We start from the raw sequence: 23,174 nt of genomic DNA, 5'->3' as shown, positions 1-23,174 counted from the left end.
GGGCGGTGGGGGGAGCCCCGAGGGGGCGGGCGTGTGCGTGCCCCGGGCCGGGGGCGCGGCGCGGCGCTGCTTGCATGGGCTGCCGCCGGGATGCGGCGGGAGGCGTGAGGCGGCGCGGCTGAGGCGAGGAGGTGACGGGCGATGCTCCGCCGCCGCGGCGGCTCCGCTCGCGGGCGGCCCTAGGAGCGGCGGTGGCGCGCAGAGAGGGACGGCTCTCCGGCCGGCCGGCCGCGACCCCCGCCCGCCGCGATGGCCAGCGAGGTGGTGTGCGGGCTCACCTTCCGGCTGCTCCTGCCCGTGTGCTTGACTGCCGGTACGTCCCTGCCTCCCTCCCTCCCTCCGTGGGTCCCCGGGCGGGTGCGCGTCTCGGGGCAGTGGGACCGCCGTCGCTGCCCGCCGGGGCCGGCGGCTTGGGGGATGCTCCTCTCTACTTCCGCGCGGCTTCTCCCCCGTCCCGCTGTTTCTCCGAGGAACTTTAAACTTCGATACTCGCCCCATATTTCTTATGTGTTTGTTGTCGTTGTTATTAAGTTCTGTCGCCACCGGTCTCCACCCGGGGGTGCGGGGCTCGCACGTGTGGCGGGGCTCTGCTCGCCACCGCGGCACCGGCGTGCGGGGCTCCGCGGCTTTTCGCTCGGAACAGCTGCCGCTGGTTCCCGAGTCCCGCATCTTCCCGCATCCACGGGCAAGGCGTGGGAGAGAGGGAGATTCAGGGTTTGCCCTCCAGGCAGGCTGCTTCAGCCGCCGTGTTAGGGTTTCGGGTGTGCTTGGTAAAGGGAAGAGCGAGCGTCTTTCAGAAGGGGCAGTTCTCAAATTTACAGAGGTTTACAGGAGGTAGATTTTCCTTATTTTGAGACAGAAATTTCAGTTTATTAAATCGCGTTACTTAGCGGGCGCCCATCCAAGAAACTAATTATTTTTGGAAAGAGAACCGCGGTGTCCAGCCATGGGTGAATACGTTAATATTAATCCGTGCCTTCCGCACAATTTGAAAAAACTCTGAGTAAGTCCCGATTGCCCGTTGGATCGCAGGACGATGGGGTGGCCTCGAAAGCCGCGATTGCGGAGGGCAGCTCGGCCGGGGCGGGAGCTCGGGGAGTGGGGCCGGGAATGGTACGGCGCGGGGAGAAAACCTTCCACGGTCAGCCCCGCGTCGCGCATCCCCCGCGGGCGGCGGAGCGGTGCCGGCCGTACCTTGCGCGGCAGCCGCGGGGCTCCGGGCTGCTCCCCGCGGAGCGGGCGCCGAACGCCGCGGCTGCCGGGAGCGACTCCCGCTCTCCAGGCGGCCCCGCCGTCCTTCCAGGAGCGCGCTGCCCAGCGGTCCCCGGAACAGGCATCCTTCCCAGGGCTTTGCCCTTGACTGACCAACCCCATGGTGGCGCGGCCAGCGCCTCTCTATTTCAGCATCTTTCCCTCCAGCCTGCCCGGGAGCTGCCCCATGCGCTGGGTCCAGACGACCTCCCCTGTCTCCGACTTCTCCTCCGGGAAAGAGGACGCGGATCCCATCCTCAGTCCCCTGGAGGCATGCGGGACCCAGGGCGCTCCCTGGTGCCTCGCAGCGTGCAGCCCTCCTGCTTTCGCGGCCTGGGAAGTGAAAATGCACTTTCCCCCGTCGCTTTGCCTGAGGCCGTGTGGTGCTTTCACGCCTGTATGAGGGATGAGCTGGAGGCAGCTTTTCCGACATCACCAGCATCTGCACCGCTCTCTGCTCCTTCTAGAGCCCGTGGCTAGGGTGGCCACCACCGATGCTGGGAAGGGCACGGCTCCACTGATCCATAGAAGCAGATGAGGGGCTTTAAGGATGTCCCTGTGCAACCAGGTGTCTGTGCCTTGGTGGCCGGTGTGCAGGCACGCTGCGTGTGGAGGAGCTGGGTGGTAATGCATGGGGCAGGTGGTGAGATGCCCTCAAAGCGAAGGAGGGGTGTAGGGGGGGTGTCAGGCAGGTCTTTCAGCGCCAGCATTAGTCATAGAGTTAACACCCTCTTTGTAATCAGTTGGGCCCCATATTTTCTTTAAATTTTTGAAAGGTCATTAAAGTATGAGGATGAATTTACTGGAAAGACACATGGGAAGAAGAAAGGATTCTAGAAAAGAAATGGTGTTTAGGTGATTTTTTTTTTAATATTACTCCAACAATATGTCTTGCTGTGGTATTAAAATAGGAGGGGTGTTGTTCTGTCAGGTGCTCAATCTGGCTCTTGCCAGACTCATTCAGTACCAAAACAATTTCAGATAAAATGTTTTGCTGTCCATATTCCTGATATTTAGTAATGCAGAGGTACTTTCGCATTGCAGTAATACCTCCACAGATGAGAACTGATGTTGTCATGAATTGCTTATGCTCATAAATTTTACTCATCTGAGGATTAATCAAAGTATAAAACCTGAAAGAGGCACTTCCCGTCTTGAGTATGAAAAAGAAATCCCACTGCGGAATTTTCGGGTTTGGATCTAGTGATCTTGTTCAGTTGGATTTGAGAGAAGAATTGGTAAATGGACAAACAGCCTTTCTCTTGCCTTAGTTTTTGTCTGTAGGTGTTATTTTTTCCCCCTTTACAAGTTCTTAGCAGTGCCCTCACTAGGGTGAAACATAGTTCAGCCTGCTTCACTCTTGCACTTACCTTGTGTCTGCACCTGAGTTATCCCTGAGCCACCCCTGAGCCAGTGCTCTCTTCCTTTCCAAAGCATCAAGGAAGTGTTTCATGGGCTTCCTGAAAAAGGCTTTTTAGAGTGATGTTTTTTTGTATGACTTACGGTGAGATTACATCCGCAGCTGAAAAGCTGCCACAAGACTCACTGTGAGACTGATGCTCTTCTGTCTCCTGCCCCTGTCTGGGCAGTGAATGTGTCTGGCACTGCCAAAAGGGTGGAAATACAGAGTGGTTCTTTTGGTTCAGAATCCACTGTGTGTGATTTTAAAATGATCAATTACTACAGTTTGATAATATTTATTTATTTATTTTTTTCCCCCCCAAGACTAGAAAGTAATGAGGTTGGAGAGCCCTGACTAGGTGTGTGGAGGGCAATGGCAGCTGTGGCAAACTCATTAAAAATAGCAGATCTGCTAAGCTGAAAACAGATTCTTTAAATACTGTTAAAGTGGTCAATGCTTTAAGTCTTAATACGATAAATACCAAGTTTACATACTTTTAAAATAAATGCTAATGCTCATTTGCATTTATGAAAAAATGTTGTTTTGCTGGGATGAAATACTTTCCAAGCACTGATGAGTACCACATAGCTGAAGAAACACAGTTCCTTGTAAGAATTTTTAGGATCACATCTGTAGCACTGAAGAGTCTAATCTTGTGCGGGTCAGCCTAGATGTTTCCATTTAAAACTCAAGAATGATGCGTCTTGAGCGTCTGATGAGGGCAGGAAATTTAACATGCACAGAATGAAAGGTTTTGGAGATTGAAAAGCTAATTTGTGGGCTTATGGCTTCAATGTTGATCCTGTCATACTACTTTTGTGATAAAAATTTTACATTCAGTCCAGTGTGATTCTAGAGTTTAAATAGTAAATTAGACTAATGTGAAACTTATTGCAAATAAAGTAGTGTGTTCTGTAATAAGACCGAGAGAGATGGGTACTTTATTGGATTTTTTTTTTTTAGTGTGGTTACTACGGTGTGATATTTTTTCTATACTGTAATAGCACAATGCTGAAAAACCAAATAACAAAATAGAGGAGAGGGGGCTTTTGGCACTGGTGGTGGAAAGTGGCTTTTTGTATTTTGTCTTTTAAAGCTTGAGCCTTGGTGTGATCCTGTCTTTTTTTGTTATGCATATGTGCTTGAAAAATGCAAGAAGTGATTTTCCATGTTGACGTAAGGCATCAGAGCAATCTTTTGGTAATTGCTTTCTTTGGTTTATAGAGACTTGAACCACAAAGCTGGCTTACTTGATAACAGTTTTTAATTATACTGTTTCCAATTGTTTTTGTTCACACACAATTCATTAGTTTTCTCTTAAGCAAAATATGGCTATTTTCAAATGGGGTGCTGGGGAAAAAATGCTTAGGATATTTTTCTAGAGGATGGCTTTCCCTGGGTTTTGACTGGTGCTGTTGGATTTTGTGTTATCAGCAAATGGGCTTCAGTGAGGTAGTTGCCTGAGTCAAGTGCTTCCCAGAAGTTACACTTGCTTTCTGAACTCTTGTATTTTGACCCAGATAAACTAAGAATTGTAGAAGCTTCTAGAAAGTTTGGGGTTTCCTAAGGGGTTGAGCGCAGGTATTAGGGTTTTGTAAGCAATGGCAGGTAAAAAGAAAATACTTTAGGGTTTTTTTGGTGGCAGAGTTCAAATATTATTTGCAAAAATTCATTACTTTCTTTGAGCCAAATACTTAAACTCCTGGTAAATAGCAGGAAATATTTTTCTTCATTTTATTTCTTTTATTTCTCCTTTCAGCAACAAATACTCATGAGAATGATACTGAATGAATCAGAATTAGCATCTCCTCAGGTTATGAACAATATGTTACAGAGAATATTTCTTAAATCATTACATTATTTTCAAAAATGCATATATTCACCTGCTGGAAGTGCCTCTGTGGGAGTGAGGTCTGTGTTCTGTCTTGGAAGGAAAAGGTAGATTACAGGATGCTTGGGTGATCTTTTATCCCCAAATTAACAGATATTGATGAAAATTTTGAAGGGGAAATATCTGAATTACTTCATTACCAGCTACTAAAATGCTGCTTAAATTACATGTTTGAAGTGTATTTCAGAATCCGATACCTCCCTATGCATTTTCCTGCTTTGAATTATTGCTACTCACATTTCCTATAGAGAGAATAAATTGGACAACTGTAATTCTAAGGGAAGCCTGTGGAGGCAGCCAACCACGCTGTGTTTGGGTTATTTATTTTGTGCTTTTCATTGATTTCACTGGAAGTGGCTGTTCAAGGAATGGTCATAGAATATGACATTTTGTCGCAGTTGTCAGGGGACTGAATGATTTTCATGTGCCTGTCTCTGCAGGTGATGTCACAGTGACCACATAGCAAGCTGTGATGCAGGACTGCTCAGACTAGAGGACAGTTTGTGTAGTGGCATTGCATGTGACTATGCTTACCTATATATCAAAAAACTTTGACATATTCTTAAAGTTGAAATAAACTTCCTGTAGATGGGGGAAGTCCTGCTCATTATGCTCTAAAATTGGTCAGTTACTGAAATGAAGGCAAAGATCAGACTGGTGGGGTTTTTTTTTGTCATAATGGTGATATTGGGGAATATTTATTATGATGTACCAAGAGAATGATAGGGACCAGCATGATAAAAATTCACACAGATTTCCCATTATGCTCTAAAACTCTGCTGTTGTCCCAGAACACTCATAAAAGTATTAGTCACAGCAACAAAAAGTCCAGGAACCATTAGTGGGCAGCATGCTGATAAAAAAGTTAACTTGGATGTCAGCTCGCAGAGATCCTAAACCAGCTAAAAGGAAAGCTTTCCCTCCCAATTCAAATGATTTAAATTGTTTTACCTGGCTTCTTTGATTACAGGAAGTTTTGCCTTGTTCAATGGGAGCGGGTGAAAGGTGTCAAGAGGGAGCCATATATACACAACCTTGCAGGAGCAACACTTTCCAGGCTTGCTGGCGCAGGGTTAGATGTCCTTGCGCACAAAATGTCATTGCCATCTCTGTGCCTTCCACCTAGGGTCAATGAATGTCCAGAGGAAAGAGTTTTAGGGCGAGTGGGGAGGCAGCAGTCTGCTGCAAGTACAGCATCCCTCTCTCTTGTGTAACAGCCATCTCGGGCTGACTGCCTCTGCTTCTTCCCTAGCGCTCAGGCTGGAAAACCCCTTAAAGATGAATCTCACAAAAAACCCCCCAAAACCTCCCTCCGTAAGTTCCTACCTTCTCTGCTTATTTATCCTAACCATTCTGTTAAGTGGTTTGAATCCACTTAATTACCAGGATGAGCTAAAACCAGAACCTACAAGTTTGCAAGGGTTAGGGCTTACCTGGTGGGTAACTTTTTTTCCACCGAGAGTGTTGAACGTGGGAATGGCAATCAGTGGGAGACAGCTGACTGACGAGAGTTAATTGAAGAAAATGGACAGTTTGCCTGGTGACTGTCAGAACTGGAAAGCATTTGAGTCCTTTTTTTGTTGTGCTGGAGCTCAGGAAAATCATGTCACTCATGAAATTCCCTCTCTTCTAAATTGCAGGTACAACACTGAGCCACACTTTGGTGGTGGTTTTTTTTTTTGTTGTTGTTGGTTTTTTTTTTTTTTTTTTTTTTTTAATCAGAGTAGTCAAGTCAAAACATGAAATGACAGACTTGTGTATCTTTGGTGATAACTCATTTTTGGTGGGTGTTTCTGATGGAGATCAGGGAAGAGAATGATACTATTATTGCACCTGTATGTGTGTAGCTATGGTGCTTTTTCATTTCAGGTATTTGCTAAAATTCTAAAAACGCAGGAAACAACAACTGATACACAATATGCAGGGAGACAGGGTTCAACAGTTTTAACCACATAAACACTGAAATAATTTCTTGTTACATCTTTACCAAAATGTTTGTTGGAGTAGCAGAGTTGCAAAATGCTGGTGAAAGCCAAACAACTTCAGAGTGGCTGCTGTTGCTATAACGACTCTTAGAAGACAGTGTCATCCAAAGGATTGTATCTGAAAGGGACACCAAATTTTGTTCTCCTTCAGAACAGTAAAATCTTTTCTACAAGTGTCTAAAGCTGCTGAGTGTTTATGCTCCGCATTTTCTTCTCTGCATGTCTTTTCACTTTGAAATGATAGCCACTGTGAAGCTGTGGTGTCTTTTTTTGAGGATAACGTTTCTCTTGAGGAAGATCAGTGAATACTTTCAGGTGTTAGACTGTAGCATTCTAAAAGACAGACTGTTTAATTTCCATTGTGAAGAATGAAATTAGCATATTCTAATTAGTGCAAAAGTCTGTGTAGATTGTAGATAGTACTAGACCTTCTAATATCTTTAGGCAGTTCTAAAGATACTCTAAGTATGATTTGCAAGGAAGAGGCTGTATAATTTTTTTCCTGTACTGCAGCAGACTGATCAATATTTGCAACTAAATCAATCCAGATTTGTTTTCTAAGGTAAAAGTTTTCTGTAGCATTATTTTAGTGGTGATCACAGATCTTCATTCTGTCATCTTGACAGGTCTCTGAAACCAAGCAGATCAGAAGCTGTTAGTGTGTAGACAAGAAGTTTTCAGAGAAAATGCGGTTTTTGCTGCCAGGAGTATGAGTGAGGGAACCTTCTCATTCTTTTACTGAAACTGGTATACTGGGAGTTAATTTGTCAGATAAATCAGCTGTTTTGGTGTGTTTGATAGAGGTATATCTTTTGATGCAGGATGTGGTTGTATCAATGCACTTTTCTTTTCCTGAGGGTCTTACCTGTCTATTTCCTGCATTCAGTAGGCAGTTGTAAAACCTGAATGTCACATTAAGGTTGCTATTCTGTACTTTGATTCCTTTTATATCATTAATTCTGAGCTGCAGTGTTATAATTTTGACAATATCCTGTGGCAATGAATTCCATGGGTGAATTCCACCATGAATAAAAAAGAGTACTGTTTAATTCATTTTGAGTTTGTTACCTTAGTAAATAATCCTTTGGATGGGAGAAAGTATGTATAATCACTTAAATCAACAACAGTGTAGTGTTCTATTTACTCTAACACTTTAGAATAACATTTGCAAGCATAAAATCAACCGTTAAGATTAACTGTAGAAATTAACAGCTCTGAGTTTCCTATCTATTGTCCAGTTCTGAAGAGAAAGGGGTGAGGATTATGTAAATCTGCCTTCCCCATGAAAAAAGGAGTTTCAAGACAGGATACTTTTACAACTTGTATAGACAGTACAGTGTAGCTCATCCCTGAGTTCATTCAGGTAGTTTTAATTTGGAAGGTGTTTTATAAAGGAAGTAAAACTTAAAGTGACTGTGTGTTTGTGAGTGGCACACTAACCACTCCCTTTTGGGCAAAATATTCTAAAGCCTGGGACTCCAGACATTACATACTCTGTCTACTGTTTCCAAGCCACTAATTAGTTAATATTGCTTGACAGAACCATAAGTTAAAAGTGAAGTACCACGTGGTATTCAAGAGGAGACCAGTTCCATCCCTTGATCAGAAGTTGCATAGGTGACTGGAAATGATTTCTTGAGCAGTTAAGGGGGGTGTGTTCTGGACTCTTGTGCAACCACATGCCAAACACTATGCGGTTAGAGATCCTAAACAAAAACAAGTGCTGTCTTTTTCCTAGTTGTGCTAATGTCACTCAATAAAATGTTGATTTTTTTGGGGGGGGAGGTTTTAAAAAATGTGCTATTAAAGAAATTAGCTCCTAGGTAATTTGAGGAACACTAAACTCTTTTGCTAGCAGTCATGTATTCCAGGTTGTTTGTGTACGTTAACTTTAGTTTAGCTTTTTTTTTGAAGTGCAGATTGAGGTTGCAAAGGCTTAGAAAGGAATGATCAGTGAAACATACTGGCTAGGCAGTGTAGCCCTCCCCACTTTTGCAGTTTGATAGTAGGCCTTTATCCAAATTGATAAATCTCCAAATGTAAAAGGTGATATTGATTATAGCATTATGCATCTCTGATGTTGATTTGCTTGTCAAGTCAATCTAGCAAACAAGTACAGTGATACTCTGAATTTCCTTTTATTACATTGTCATATATTGGGAAATGTATGGAACAAGCAAAATGCTTGCATCGAGGCTGCATCTGTTTGTGTTGTGCTTTTCTTCCCTAGTTATATCTGTGACTTTTTACAACATCTTTCAGAATCACAGTTTCCTGGTCACTGAGAATAGATTAATTCACAAGCCAAAGGAAAGTGAGGGAGATTTGTCTCCACAAATCCTGATGTATGTAAAAAACTGTTACAATGAATATTAGATCATGTTGTCATCTATGACAATATTGTTTAAAGCAGTGTCCAGAAACATTTTTCAATCCATTGTTCATTCATTTCAGTCACAGTTACATACTTAAATGCACTTCTACAAAACAACAAGTTAAAAGAAATTACATGTTTTAACCCTTCAAAAATTTGTCAGAAACCAGAATTTCTGGTGCATGTATTTTGAAGGGCTCTTCCAGTTGCAAGCATAGAACTGTAGTTATTTTCTTCGGTTTTGCATGAGTCATTGACACCATCGACATTTTCTTTGAGGGCAGTAATTGTATCTTTCTGTATAGAAAGACATAGAGAAATATTTGTGCCTTTTCTGAATGCTAAATAATAAAATTGTTTTCTTCAGTTTGTAGTGCTGTTGGCCAAAGAAATTCTGTTGTGATAACTGTACTATCAGCTAGAAAAGCTGCATAGTCATTTTGATTCTTCTCCTTCTTCCTCCTCCTCTTTTTTTCTTGTCTAGATATTTAAAATATCAAATAACTGTAATTTGGAGAATAAAGATCTGTGAAGTTTGTTAGCTAGATATAGGGCATATGTATTTGCAGTATAGTGCTATGTAAACAAAACCCACCACTTCCAAAAGTTATTTTCTCAAAATTGAAAGGAAATCAATAATTAGCTTTTTAAAATTTTGCTTTAAATAAAGCATCTTTGCTATGTACTTAAAAAAAAAAAAAAAAAAAAAAAAAAAAAAGAAGCATCTGGTAAAGATAATGAGGTTTATGACTTATTCAGTCATTTTAGAGTATAATTGGGCAAGTACCCCCAACAAACCAATGTGACATCGTGACTGTGAAAATATGTTTCAACTGCAATCTCTATAGTTCATGATTTTCACTATGCGGCTTCTTATAAACCTGTATATAGACTTGGTTGTCACATGTTTTCCAGCCTTGTAGTGTTTAACTTGTTAGCCATTTGTTTTTACTGAACTGAGTGAGTGAACTCCATCGTGATCTGTTGGTGTACATAAACGTGGCCTGTCTTGCAGCTTTTCATTGCCATCTGCACGTAAACCTTCGCACTCGCTCGAAGATTTTGACAAATATTTTTCTTGTTAGTTTGCTGAAAGCATAAGTAAACATACTCATTTGATGTGTGTTTTAAAAAGATCCTTGCAGTTTATCGTACAAGATTTTAGGCATAAATTTCTTAGAGATATAATAACTTTATGTGAAATAAACTACTGTCAAATTTTGGCAGCCTCAATAGGCCTCTCCCGATGCCCACATTTTTATCACAGCATGTAGACAGACTGGGAGGTACAAGACAATCCCATTGTGCTATTTGGAGGGTAGAAATCAGGGTTGACCTAATGATTTAAGTTCACCCCTCACTTTAGAGAAGTCCACCTTAAAACAGAGAAAAGAGGCGATACACGAATCTTGTTTCCTACAACTTGGCTGCTGGGTGAGCCATACTGGCAGTAGTGAGGAAATGGCAAGAGGTCACAAGTGGTCATTAGTGTGCCCCAGAGGATGAAGCAGTTGGAGATGCTAGAATTGCAGAAGAAGAATATTGGGTTATTTCCTGCCTGTATTTACTGTTACTGTATTTGGGGGAGTTCCGTTTGTTTCTTCCCCCAGTGGAGTTTGCTGTTTCCTGTTGCTCTTGGAATGGAATAGCAGTAAGATTGTCCCAATGCTACACAATATTGCAAACTGGAAGGAACAAGACGGTCTCATTACCGGAGTATCCTGCCTGCATAATTAATGCGTGCTAGTCGTCCTTGAAATACTCAGAAATGAGAATATAAGAGTTGTTTAAAAAAACCCAAAACAACATAAAGAATGAGCTAGCCATGTCACTGGAGTGAGCCTCTGCTTTGAGGAGAAAGACTGTGGGGCGAGTAATTCCACAGTTGTTCGGTTTGGGTTTCTCATGCATTCTTTTGAAGCAGTTGAGTTTGGCCACACCCCTGCCCCAGGTTTTTGGGGTGATTATGGGAGGGACATTGGTCATTCTTTCAGTTTCCCTCCTCACAGCATCCCAGGCTGGGAGGCACCTTGGGAGATCTCTCCAATCTCCAGCTCAATGCAACACCGAATTTAACTGTGATTGCTCAGGGCTTTTTCCTATTGGGTGTTGGAAATCTCTGAGAATGGAGGTCTACACCCTCTTGCAGTGCTTAGTTAATCTCACAATCATTGGGATTTAATTTCTTTTATTTCCCTTTGTCTCTTATATCCCCCCCCAATTTTTACTTATGTTTTTAGCCGTTGTATCTCAGTAGGTACCTTTGTAAAGAGCTTGGAACTGTCTTGTCTATAATCTCGTCTTAGGTCAGGGGGCTGCTGTGAAGTGACCACAAAAATGCTGTGTCTTGGAGCTGAATGAGCCCAGGTCCCTCAGCCTTCACTGTCTTTGGGACCCTCCTCTGGATTTTTTGGAGTTTATCAATATATTTCTTTTCCTGAGAGGGGCCAAAATGATAGCTGAGGAAAGGGAGTAGTCCCTTCCCTTGGCTATGCTCTGTTTGCCCAGCGGCTTACATTGAATGTCTCAAGGGACACTGTATTTGGAACTTTTTGACCTTGTTTGAGTGTGACAAACAGAAAGTAGACATTTACCATTTTTATTGTTCCTTAAAAGAGAAAAGCCAAACCAAACAAAAAGCCATCCCAAAAAACAGCCCTGAACTCTCAAGCTGTGATCAAAGGCTCACAAGTAAAAATAAATTGATGTTTGGTTATTATATCTGAACAGTCAGCATTGCTACCCAGGCAGAATTTGTAGGAATTTTTCTTCCTTTTCATTTAAGGACCTAAGCATTAAGTCTTTGCAGTAAATCCTGAAATCTCTCTCCTCAGATGAAAGTGGATGCCTCAGTATGTTCTTCAAGATGTTCTAGTTGTGGCTTTTGAGTTTTGGTCCTAAACTGTGTAGCAGCAGATCTTGGAAGTCCTGCTGGTAGGATTTGTTTCTTCAGTCTTTGTGTAAACTCACTGGTACCTCAAATCTCATGAGAGTGCAGATTTAAATTCTTGATTTTAGAATAAATAAATTAATTTTAGCCTGTATCTGTAAAGCATGTTTGATTTGCTTTGTTTGGGTGCATACAAAATGCACCCAAAAGCTCAGAAAAGTTGAACTTGGGTTTCTCATCTGAAAGTGCTGATTATTAATGAATGTTATTCCACAACATTGGCACCGCCATCAGTCACTGACTTGCAATGAATGGAATGATGAATTAATACAAGACCTACAAAGTTTATTCCCTACTTCAAGAACTGTCCAAAGCTGGCTGTTCTAAGGAGCTAACTAGCCAGTAAATTATTGGCATTATTTTCCCAGCAATCATGTTCACATACTTGAATATTTTTAATTAGTCAGTATTTCGTGTTATTCTGCATATCTTTGACAGCTAATTTGTTTTAAAACCACAGGAAAAAATCAGCTCTGCATGTTTCTTTATTGCATACTTTTCTCCTACATGACCTCCATCTCATGTAGTACTGACAAATTACTTTTAGCAGTAGTTATTTTACTGTTGGGTTGCAATTTTGAAACAAGTATTTGAAAATCTGGCTTGTATTTTGGCCATATGAAACACTTTGTGCTGATCATTCAAAGAATCTGTTGTACTGGGTTCTATAAATCCAGCTATCTATTTATCCAGAATCTATAAATCTAACAATCCAGGACTTGTTTCCATGTTTTTTCCCCTGAAAAGTGCAAGATTTATTATTTATTTCTTTGACTGCAGTGTTGAGTTAACTGTGCTGCTTTTAGAGGGTCAGCCCAATGTACATTGGAAATTCCCTTCCCTAGCCTCTGCCATTTTACAAGAAGCATGGGAGGTGTTAGTTTAGCCATATGAAAAGTTGAACTGTTTGTGGCATGTAGTATTTGGTAAAAGACTGATACCAAAAGTTACATACAACCACCGTTTTCTTCTCTTGTTCTGCACAGGGGTGCCCTTGGGTGCCAGGTGATTAAAACATGGAAGACAATAATTGGTGTACTTGTACCTGCCCAGATGAATTTTTAAGGGCTCTTTATGATGTTGTAGTTGTGGGAAATATACTCAAGTCTTCCTGTAGTTTTTGTCTACAGTCTTCTTTAAAATTCACGTTTTTCACTGTCTGCATCTGTTGCCCTTTCCTTTCTTTGAAAGAATAACACCATCCCCCATGCAATACTGCAAATAAAATATGTACTATGTCATCTGCTGCTTAAACTCATGTTTTATTGTGGGATCATCTTCTTTTCTAAGTATAAGACATTGAAAAAGTAAACCTATGTCTGATATTTAAATATCAAAATAGTGTGTATTTTAAAAAATGTTTTAAAAATAATGGTAATTTTAGCTTTAGAGTTTCATAAAGATTGAGTAACCAAAATGTTCACATATGTCTGATATTCTAGCAACGAGTAGGTGTACCTCTCCTATGTGTGAGAAATGAAAAAAGCTAGGTCAAATGGGCCTTATTCATAGAATTGTCAGACTCTATGTAATTTACTGAATCATGCTTGCTTGGATGGCTGAGACCCATCAGACTCAGCAGGTTTCCTCTTTGCATCCCATGTCTGTGCGTAAGGAATGAATCAAATGTTCCAAAGGTGGGAAGGATGAGCATGCTAAAGAGTAGAATTTTTTAAATTCATATTGCTATTAAAATTAGCAAGGTAAATCAAGGTCAATGTACACTATATTCTTCTTTCCTTGAGGTAGTGAATATTAAATAGGCTCAGGTAATAAGTGTATTTGTAACATTTTTTACAAGAATTAGTATTTGTATTTTTTGACATGTTGGTGTTCACAGCTAGGATTTGTTTAATTGATTGTTAATCGATTTTAAAATCTCACATTTCAGGTCAGCCAATTCTTTCATGCATGATGCAAATATATATATATTTTATTTTTGTTTTTAAACACCATAATGGTTCCCAAGGCAATTGTCCAAGAACAAGTGCTGCCAGCGCCAGAAGGTTATTTGGAAAAGCCAGTGTCTGAATTCCATAAATTAGATAACATGTAACACACCATCTTCACACAGTTGAGCAAATCATACAAAGATGTAACACCAAATTAGAAAGAAACTGCTGTTGTAACTTCAGACAACTAATAATCAGCTTGTCATTCTCTTCATTACTGAGGTATGTTTGTATCTAATTAGACTGTTCCTTAAACTTAAAATTAGAAATAATCTGAGATTCAACCTCAAAGTCAGCAGAAGCCATCTGGTTCGTGTATGACTGCAAATGATGTCAATAAATTAATGATATTGTGGGCGCACACAAACAGCAAAGGAGACATTAAGAAAGTTTGGGCACAAGAGGAGGGAAGTGTCTTTCATGAAGTGATTAATAATAACTGTAGGTGAAGATACTGTCGGTGTTGTTCGCAGAGCTAGTGTTAACACATTAAAGTTACTTGTTTCATGCTGGTTTTTATCAAAATCCTGGCAGCAAACATTGCTTTTCAAAGGCTCCTGCCACAAGAAGTAACATAATTGTCTCTTGTCATGAACATGGCAAAAAGATTCCTTAGACTATCAAAGTAGCCTTTGCTGCTAGTCTTTTCTGTGCCCCCCCCTTTTTTTTTTTTTAATTGCTGCTGTCTGAAAGCCAGATTCATGTCCCTCATGAATCTTGAGCGTTCTGAGAAAAAAACCACAAACAAATTGCCTCTATCATTTAATATTGTCCTTTGCACTTTTCTTGCAAAAAAGAAACTCTGCAAAGATTGCATATTTCATGGCAGTTCACCCTGGCTCCCTCTCAGTTTCATGTTACGGTATAATAATGCTCACTATATATTTAGATCGCTTCTAAGAGGTCATAACTAATAAGGTAGAGGAAATGTAGAGTAGGATGGAATAGAAAAATTTAGGTTGGAATAGACCTTTATAAATCCAGCTGTTGGCCTGGCACTGCCCCCACTAAACCATGTCCCTGAGCATCACATCTACATGTCTTTAAAATATGCCCAGGGATAGTGACTTTGTCACTGGACAACCTTTTCACTGAAGACATTTTTCCCAATATCCAAGCTAAACCTCCCCTTGTGTGCCTAGAGACCATTTTCTTGGTCTCTAGTCGCTTTTTACCTGGAGAAAGGGACTGATGCCCATTTTGCCACAATGTCCTTTGAGGTAGGCGAGAGAGTGGTAAGGTCTCAGTGTCCTCTTCTTCAGGCTGAACAGACCCAGCTCCCTCAGCTGCAACTTGTAGGCCTTGTGCTCCAGACCCTTGACCAGCTCCACTGCCCTTCTCTGGACACACTCCAGCACCCCAATGTCCTTCTGGTTGTGAGGAGCCCAAAACTGAGCACAGCATTTAAGGTGTGACCTCACCAGTACTGAGTACAGGAGGAAAATCACTGCCCTGGTCCTGGTGGCCTCACTATTTCTGACACAAATGACCTTGTAGTATTTGAATCTTTGTATCTTGCATTGATTTCTTGTGAGTTTTGAGTGGTCAGCATCCCACAGTAATCATCTCTCTTCTTATTTTGGAAATAATGTTAGTCAAATATAGAATGGATAGTGTTACCTGAAATATCTTATAATTTAAAAATAATTATAGCCAAGATGCAATATGATGGTTTCTTTGAGTCATAATTGCTGAAAGTGGTCATATTAAACAACTATATCCTAATAATTTAAATGACGATCCTGTAACAGAAATCAGAATTTTTTGCCAGTATTTAACAGGCGGGGGAAAAAGTCAGACTTAGCCCCCAAGAGTTTTCTTAGATAGATAATGAGGTTTTGTTAACTTGAAAGCAGTTACTTTCAGCGCACTGACAAATCTGAAATTGAGTTAATGACTAAAAGAAAAATAATCTGAAAAAACTTAACCATATGACTGAGGTGTGAATATGAATCATGGTACAATGGTAACAATTTGATTTTGTTAGGTACATGCATGAGACAGATAGATAAGACTGAACACTACCATCATTGTTTTTGCTGTCTTCCTAGGCAGTAGAAATGGAAGCATTTAGCATTCAAAGGGTCTCTGTGAAAGCATGTGCTAGAAAATCCAAAGATCCTGTGAAAGAGCTATGAGAGGAAAAAAGCTAGTAAAAAATCATAAAGAGAATAAAAATGTTCAGTGAGTATAATAAATTTATTGTGGTCAAATCCAGAAAGCTGTGCAAATGGTTTGCATGGTTCAGAACATGAACTGCTGAAAACATCTGCTGGGTTGTGAGTCAAAGACAGCCTAGCAGAAAATAACCACAGTTGCCAATGTTCAGTGTCATCAGTTGTAGTATCTGCGCAGCCTTTGCTAAAAACATGTGTGGCTTAATGTGTGTTTCTTTCTGAAGATCTCTCTTTTTAGCAACTTGTGAATGACTGTCTTTTAAAAGATTTCAGAAAGGTTTTTTGTCTCTTGGTTAAAAAAAAAAGAAAAAAAAAATATATATATTACCTGTGCAGACATCACCAGTTAATACTGCCTAGTTTTTTGGCTGGGTGATGCTTCTCTTATAAAGCACAAGATTTTGCAGAGGGAAGTCCAGTTTTATCTTCTGTGCAGTAGTAATGGATTATCTTGCTGATTATGTTGGCTTCATGGCATTACTGAATTCCTTAATGTGTAGTGAAGTTAATCAGCTGATAACAATGTGAGGGTGTAGATGTATCTAGTTTTACTACATGAAGTGATCTAATTTCCTTTTGTGGTAAATGCTATAAATCTGTAGCAGAGGTATAAATTAATGATTTCTCCAGTACTAGAATTGGTAGGTGAAGGAGTTTTACCATGTGTTGTCCTCCCATGTGAAAAAGTATGAAAGCCTGGAACAAGACTGAGACAGCAGAATACTAAAAATTCAGGCATAGTGGTGGGAATGGATTTATTTTTTATATAACTAGGAGGGTTTCTGAACACACAGAGGAGGCATTTTAAAGTATATATAAAGTAGCTGGAGGGTGAATTTTAACTCTTCTATCAAGAGATAAACAGATTTCCCTAGCTCACAGTAAAATACTGCCTACATTTTCCAGAAAAAAAATCTGTAGCGGGTTGATGCTGGCAGGACGCCAGGCAGCCACAAAAAGCTGCTCTCACACTCCCCCCCACAGCTGCACAGAGGAGAGAAAATTTAACGGAGGGTTCACGGGTTAAGATAAGGACTGGGAGAGATCACTCATCAAATACCATCAAGGGCAAAACAGACTCAACTTAGGGATAGGAAGTGAATTTATTGAGAATAAAACCAGAACAGGACAAAAAGAAGTAAAATAAACTCTTAAAAACACCTTCCCCCCTCACCCCTGCTTTCTTCTCCATCCTGCCACCAAGGGTGCAGGGAGATGGGGAATAGGGATTATGGTCACTTTATCACCCTTGGTTTCTTCTGCTGCTCAGGGAGAGGAGTTATTCCCCTGCTGCATCGCGGGGTCCCTCTCAGGGGAGACAGCTCTCCATGAACTTCTCTGGCCTGGCTCTATCTCATGAGCAACAGCTCTCTGTGAACTGCTGCGACGTGAGTCCCTCCAGGGGCCCCGGTCCCCCTCAAGCTGCTGCAGTGTGGGTCACCCTTCCATGGGGTGCAGTTCTCCAAGCACAGGCTGCTCCAGCCTGGGAGCAGGGCCCCTCTCTCCACAGGTCTGCCACAGGGTCACGGCCCCTTCCCAGGCATCCTTCCATGGGCGCAGGCTCCTCCACGGGCTGTGGGTGGATCTCTGCACCCTGTGGATCTCATGGGCTGCAGGTGGATCGCTGTGTCCCTGGGGATACCAGTCGGCTGCAGGGGCAGAGCTGCTTCACTGTGGTCATCACCCCATGCTGCGGGGGAATCTCAGCTCTAGGGTCTGGAGCAGCTCTCCCTGCTTCTTTACTGACCTTGGTACCTGCAGAGTTGTTCTCACATGTTCTCACTCTGCTCTTCTCTGGCCATAGTTACAGTAGCATGACAACCTTTTTTTTTTCCTTCCTTTCTTCTTAAATCTCTTATCATAGAGACGTTACCACTGTTTCTAATTTGCTTAGCCTTGGCCAGCAGCATATCTGTCTTTGGAGCCACCAGGGATTGACTCTGTGGTACATGGTGGAAGCTTCTAGCAGCTGCCCACAGGAGCAAGCTGTAGCCCCACTGCTACCAAAACCAGGCTATGCAAACCCAGTACTCTTTCTTCTGTAGAAATGTGTCCTCACGTGGGAGCTGGTCTGCTTCTGAGCTTGTCATTTTTCCAGAAAAGCGAGTCATGGGTTATAGGGATTGTGTTGGTGTGACTCCAGAGGAACAGTCGCCTTTATTGGAAGCAAACTGAATTGCAATTGAAGAAATACAAATGGAGTGTAATTTACTGGCCTGCTAAATGTCACAGGAGAGAACAATGAATGAGGAAGATAATTACATAATAATGTGATTGTAGGAGTATTTGTGTTTCAGGTTGTTTTAGGACCCAGTTTACAAAGTATTTGAAGGCAGGTAGATAAGGGCGGTTACACAAAGACCAGGAGAGCAGGCAAATGGAGTATGAGGGCTGAGAGTACACAGAATAAGGAAGATAGAGTGGGAGATGGGGTAGGAGCAAAAAAGCAAAGGGCAAAGAAATCACTGTCTCATTTGAGAAATAGGGAAACGAGTAGAGGAGTTCAAGGAGATTAATGATGTTTGGAAGCAGGATAGGAAGCTAAAGAAGATAGCCAACTAGGCCAGCTGGCAGAGTGATAATAAAAACAGCAAATAACTCAGTAGAAAATATGTTAGCTGTGGTGGCCAGCAAGAATGTATGAATTCTAGAAACTACTGGGAAGGAGGTGACAGGACTTCCATAAAAAAAACTGAATTAAGGGATGCAGAAATAGAGAATTAACGATTACTTCTAACAGGCCATGAAAACAGAAGTGGAAATTCAGAGGACAGACAAAGATTATTTTGTCAGTCTTTCAGAGCACCTTTGGGAAGGTGACTAGGCATACAAGAAGAGGCACCAAAAGTGATAAGCAGTAGTGTTGAAAAGAGGGTGTGGTGAAGAATACACATTCCAGAACGGAATTTGCTATTTTGAGCTTCTTTTTGATTTCAGGGGGTGAAGGATTTTACTTTGGAGATAGCAATCTAGTTTTGTGAATATCTGCCTCTAGCGTGGTTTAATGTGCTTTTCCCAGAGATGAGTGAAATTGTGGAAGGATCTGTGGTAAATATTACCTGTTGCAACTTAACTTGGTCAAGGTACAGACTCGCCTACTTTGGGAATCAGCTGATTCTGGTTTGCATTTAAAAAAAAGAACAAAATACCCACCCAAGCAAATTATTGTGCTGGAGCATTTTTTGTTTCCCCCCAAGAAATTATTCCCCATCCTTGCTTTTCTCTCCCTTGTGTGTCCTACTTTGGGCTCTGTGGTTCACAGAGGTCTCTGAGATGCTCACTTGTCTGCATTCCTGCTGCCATCCTTCTTCCTCACCCTTCCTTTGGCATGGGGTTGTCTCCAAGGTGAATGGCAGAGAGTGAAGAAATGGCTGGACAGTCTAGGATTGGCTTCTCAAAACTGGAGCAAGCCAATGGTGTGAGTTGCTCTGGGAGGGCTGACTTTAAAAAGCAGAGTAGAGCAACTGCCTGACTCAGAACTTGTTCTTCCCACGTGGGGCTGCATGTGGTTCCATGGACCCACCACGGTATGTAGTGGTGGGGCTGTCACCAGCAAGAATGGCCGTCCCTCAGCTGACACAGGGACTTTGTGCCTGAGGCTGAGCACTTCTGGAGATGATGTGCATGGCTGTCAGCTCAGCAGAGATGGGAGTTTGTTGTCTTGGGACAGAGTTTCCCCTGGCTCTGCAGCCCTGGGGTCCTTGGGAACGCTGGTGTGTGGCACAGAGAATCTGCCCTCCTGCCAATCCTGGGGCTGTGCTGGATGTCAGGGCCACGACAGCCCCTGCCACATTATCAGCAAAGAGATCCTGGCTCCACCACCTCCCTCTTCCTCTGTCACCACTTGTGCATGGCTGCTGTTGAGTTACTATGGTTTGCCTCTAAGGGCAGCGGTGGTGTCCCATCGTTCCATTTTGACTGTGTTTCACAGTGACCCCAAGGATGCTGTGAGCTCCGAATCAGGCACTCAGCCAGTGTGAAATACATTCTCATTTTATGAGTCAGCGGCTCTCTGATTCATTAAAACCATGGTCAGCCAGCCAGTAATGGTGTTTGGTGGTTCATTTACCCAGGAAGGGTCTGCTCAGTTGTGTCTTATGTTTCTGAATTATTTTATTTTTTACTTTAGGAGAAATATGCTCTTTCTTGTGCTTTCTAACAACTTTAAAAGGAAAACCAGTGTCATAACTGCACAGAGAAACTTTTTGTAAATTAACTGTATTCTTGTATTTTTTCAGGAAATTTGATTTTCCTTGGGAATATTATTTTAGTAATTTCATGTCTCCCTGGGCTGTGACCTTGCACGAGTGCAGAAATTAGGTATTTACATTTCTTCTTTCAGGACATGTAAAAAAAATTTGCGGTGTTGTCATACACCAATCTAAAGGACTCACACAAGTATGTCTGTTATATGTTTCATATTATATTACTGTATTAATTTATACTTAATAAAATGCTGTACATTCTTGAAAGCTAATTCCTTAAAAATTTTTTTAAAGTTTGGAAGCTAATATATTGGCATTTACTTTTTGTTTGTTCAGAGGGAAAAGACTTGCTTGTTTCTGGGGTCTTTCTGTTTCACTTAGTTTGTATGTTGTATTATAAAGATTCTTTAATAATATTTCAAAATAGCAACTTAACTTTGCCTTCTTATTGCTAGTGTGTTGTGGTTTTTTTTTTAATTTAAATGTGAACATTTTTAAGGTAAAACTTGAAGATGGATTTGTTTCAGTGATCTCTGGAAAGGAGAAAACCTGCAGAATTTTTAAACACTTATTTGCTCTGAGTCGGTTTTTGAAAAATGGAACGTGTTTATCTGGACAACTGTGAAATACTGAAATGGGATAAACTATTGCAGTTATGGCTGCAATACTCTTGGGACTCTTTAGCCTTGTCCCCACTGAGATGCTGACTCTTTGCTAGAAATTTTTGTGGTTTTTTTTTAATCTTTTTTTCTTGTAGCTGTACTCATCTAAGAATTTTGAATGCTAGCGTGGGCTGATTAGAACGGCTTTTTTGTAAACACGTTGCTTTGATTTTGTGTATGCAGAAACTCAAAATGAGTTTCTAAGCCAAACATAGCTGAGCAGCAAAATAAAAATCACCTTATTTTTTAGAAAGTACTGAATCCTGTATCTGATGCAATCTGAGCTGGTCCTGGGTAACTGACAGTAGACTTGCTGGCTGTTACTCTTTTTTTGGTGTAGAAGGCTGCAGCCTGTGAAAGGAGGGAAGAATTTTGCCCTTCTTTGATGACATGAAAAGTGTATAGTCTGGGGCCAGATGTATGTGGAGGAAAAAGGTACATTTATAGTGGAGTTGAGAGAGAGAACATGAAAGTGAGTGCAGGAGAGGAGTTGCTGAGTGGAGCAGAGACCATTTATTGATTTGGCAGGAAGTAGGAACAAAGCTTTGATAGGGAAAGATTTATGTAAACTGTGTAATGCATCCTCAGATTTGCTTGCTAAGACAGCCTCATAAAAAACTCTTCAGGGTCAGGGTGCCTCCTGAAGTGCTCTGTCAATTTTTTTGAATCTTGCTTCTGAAAATTTATATGCAAAACAATAAACATGTATGCAGATCAGCATTTGCTTGTGTATTATATCTGGTTTTGCTCATGGGGACAGGGTGTTAATATGTGTTAAAGGATATATGCATAGAACTGCTTGTGTTCTTGTGTGCACAAGCAAGGAAATCTGGTTTTGCAAACCTTTGTGGTTATCAGTGGCTAGGCTGAAAGTTGTGTTTGTGTCTGTTCTTTTGTGGTACAGTTAAGTTGTCATGTTTCTTTCACCACAAATATGTTGCAGTCCTGTAGGACTGTCAGAAGCTGCTGCTCTTGCTACTTGTTTCGTCGGTAAAACAGTGACAGAAGGCTGGTAACAACTGAGTGCCCTTTTTGTTGGCACTCCAAGGAATACTGTGTATATTAACAAGAAAGAGCCATGAAAAATGCATGAAGTGCCAGGAACTACTGCAAACAAAGGTACTATAAACAGAGCCATCATAACCTGCTACACTTAGAGAGAGACTTCTTCTGTGGTAAAACATCAGCCCATCTTATTGCCAAAAAAATAAAAAGAAAAAAAAAAAAAAAAAAAAAGGAAAGAAAATTCTCCTATTCTTCCCTTTAGCTATCTACATGTGTTATCTGAAGTCGGTCATCTGTTGTTATACGTGAGCTTGCGCATCAGCACTGCACTAAACACGTAGTTAGTGACAACCCACCTTTGTCAGCTCTCAGGTATGTCTGAATAGGTTTCTTTAGAGACCTTCTGATTCATGGATGTGTTCTGCTTGCTTGCTGAGGCAGTGTATGGTCTCCACACAAACATACCAAACTCCACTTAGAAACCAAACTTTTGTTTGCCCTTCGCTTGAGTTCCTTGAGAATGTTTTTCCTGGCCTTCCATCACTCGACCCAAGGGCAAAACCCTGTTGACTCCCAACAAAAATTCCTTTATAGCCAACCTGTTCCTTTTTATTGTGGTGCAAGAAACCTGTTTCTTTAGCATAAATAGCTTTTGTTCTCTGTTCACTCTTGGCTTTACTCTCCTTACATGTTTACAGACACCTGGTATTTTCTCTATCTTTTGTTTGACTGAACAATTTGAACTCTAGGTCTTCTACTAATCATCTGCCTTACTTTGGGTTGAAGGAAGGCAATTGAATGGACAGGTACACTCCTGTCTAGATGTGGTTTTATCAGTGATTGATATAATTCCTATGCCAGTGAAATTACCTTTTATTACACACTCTCTTCAGCAATGTCATACGGGTTTTATTTGATCTGACAATAGAGCAAACACTGTTGTTTATAGTCACTCAACCACATTTACAGCAGCTTGTTTTCTTGGACTGATTAATTTTTCCTGTTCTTTGAGTCCTCATGATCATGCAGTTCTGGGAGACTGATTTTTCTGCATACCGAGTGTAGCTTCCTGATCTATGTTATTAGCAAGCTTCATTATCACTTGTATTTTAATTGCCAAGTCAACTAAAAAAACAGTAGAGCCCATGTCAAGAGCTGTCCTTGAGGAACTTCGCTGGTGATCTTTCTGCAGCTGGAAAGTAATTCCAGCATTACCCAGATCACTTCTGTAGCCACTTCCATTTTATAATTTTAATACTTGTTTTAATTTGTTTCCCATGTAAAATATCAGTTACTTTAGTAAAGCTGAAATAGAAACAT

At 41.3% G+C, this 23,174-nt stretch overlaps 1 protein-coding gene across 2 annotated transcripts in view; it reads left to right on the top strand.

Annotated features, from left to right (window-relative positions):
- The first annotated feature begins 226 nt into the window (after positions 1 to 226).
- PIEZO2 (piezo type mechanosensitive ion channel component 2) overlaps positions 227 to 23,174 on the top strand; it is a 291,112-nt gene continuing 268,164 nt past the window's right edge. For both annotated transcript variants that reach the window (XM_040076457.2, XM_058422237.1), the window contains exon 1: positions 227 to 313. In XM_040076457.2, the coding sequence (XP_039932391.1) occupies positions 250 to 313 (64 nt within the window). In that variant the 5' untranslated portion in view covers positions 227 to 249. The remainder of the gene's footprint in view (positions 314 to 23,174) is intronic.

This window comes from Hirundo rustica, chromosome 1, assembly GCF_015227805.2.
Source record: "Hirundo rustica isolate bHirRus1 chromosome 1, bHirRus1.pri.v3, whole genome shotgun sequence".
Classification (NCBI taxonomy): Eukaryota; Metazoa; Chordata; class Aves; order Passeriformes; family Hirundinidae; genus Hirundo; species Hirundo rustica.
The sequence above is the reverse complement of the archived record's forward strand: the minus strand, read 5'-3'. Positions and strand labels throughout refer to the sequence as shown.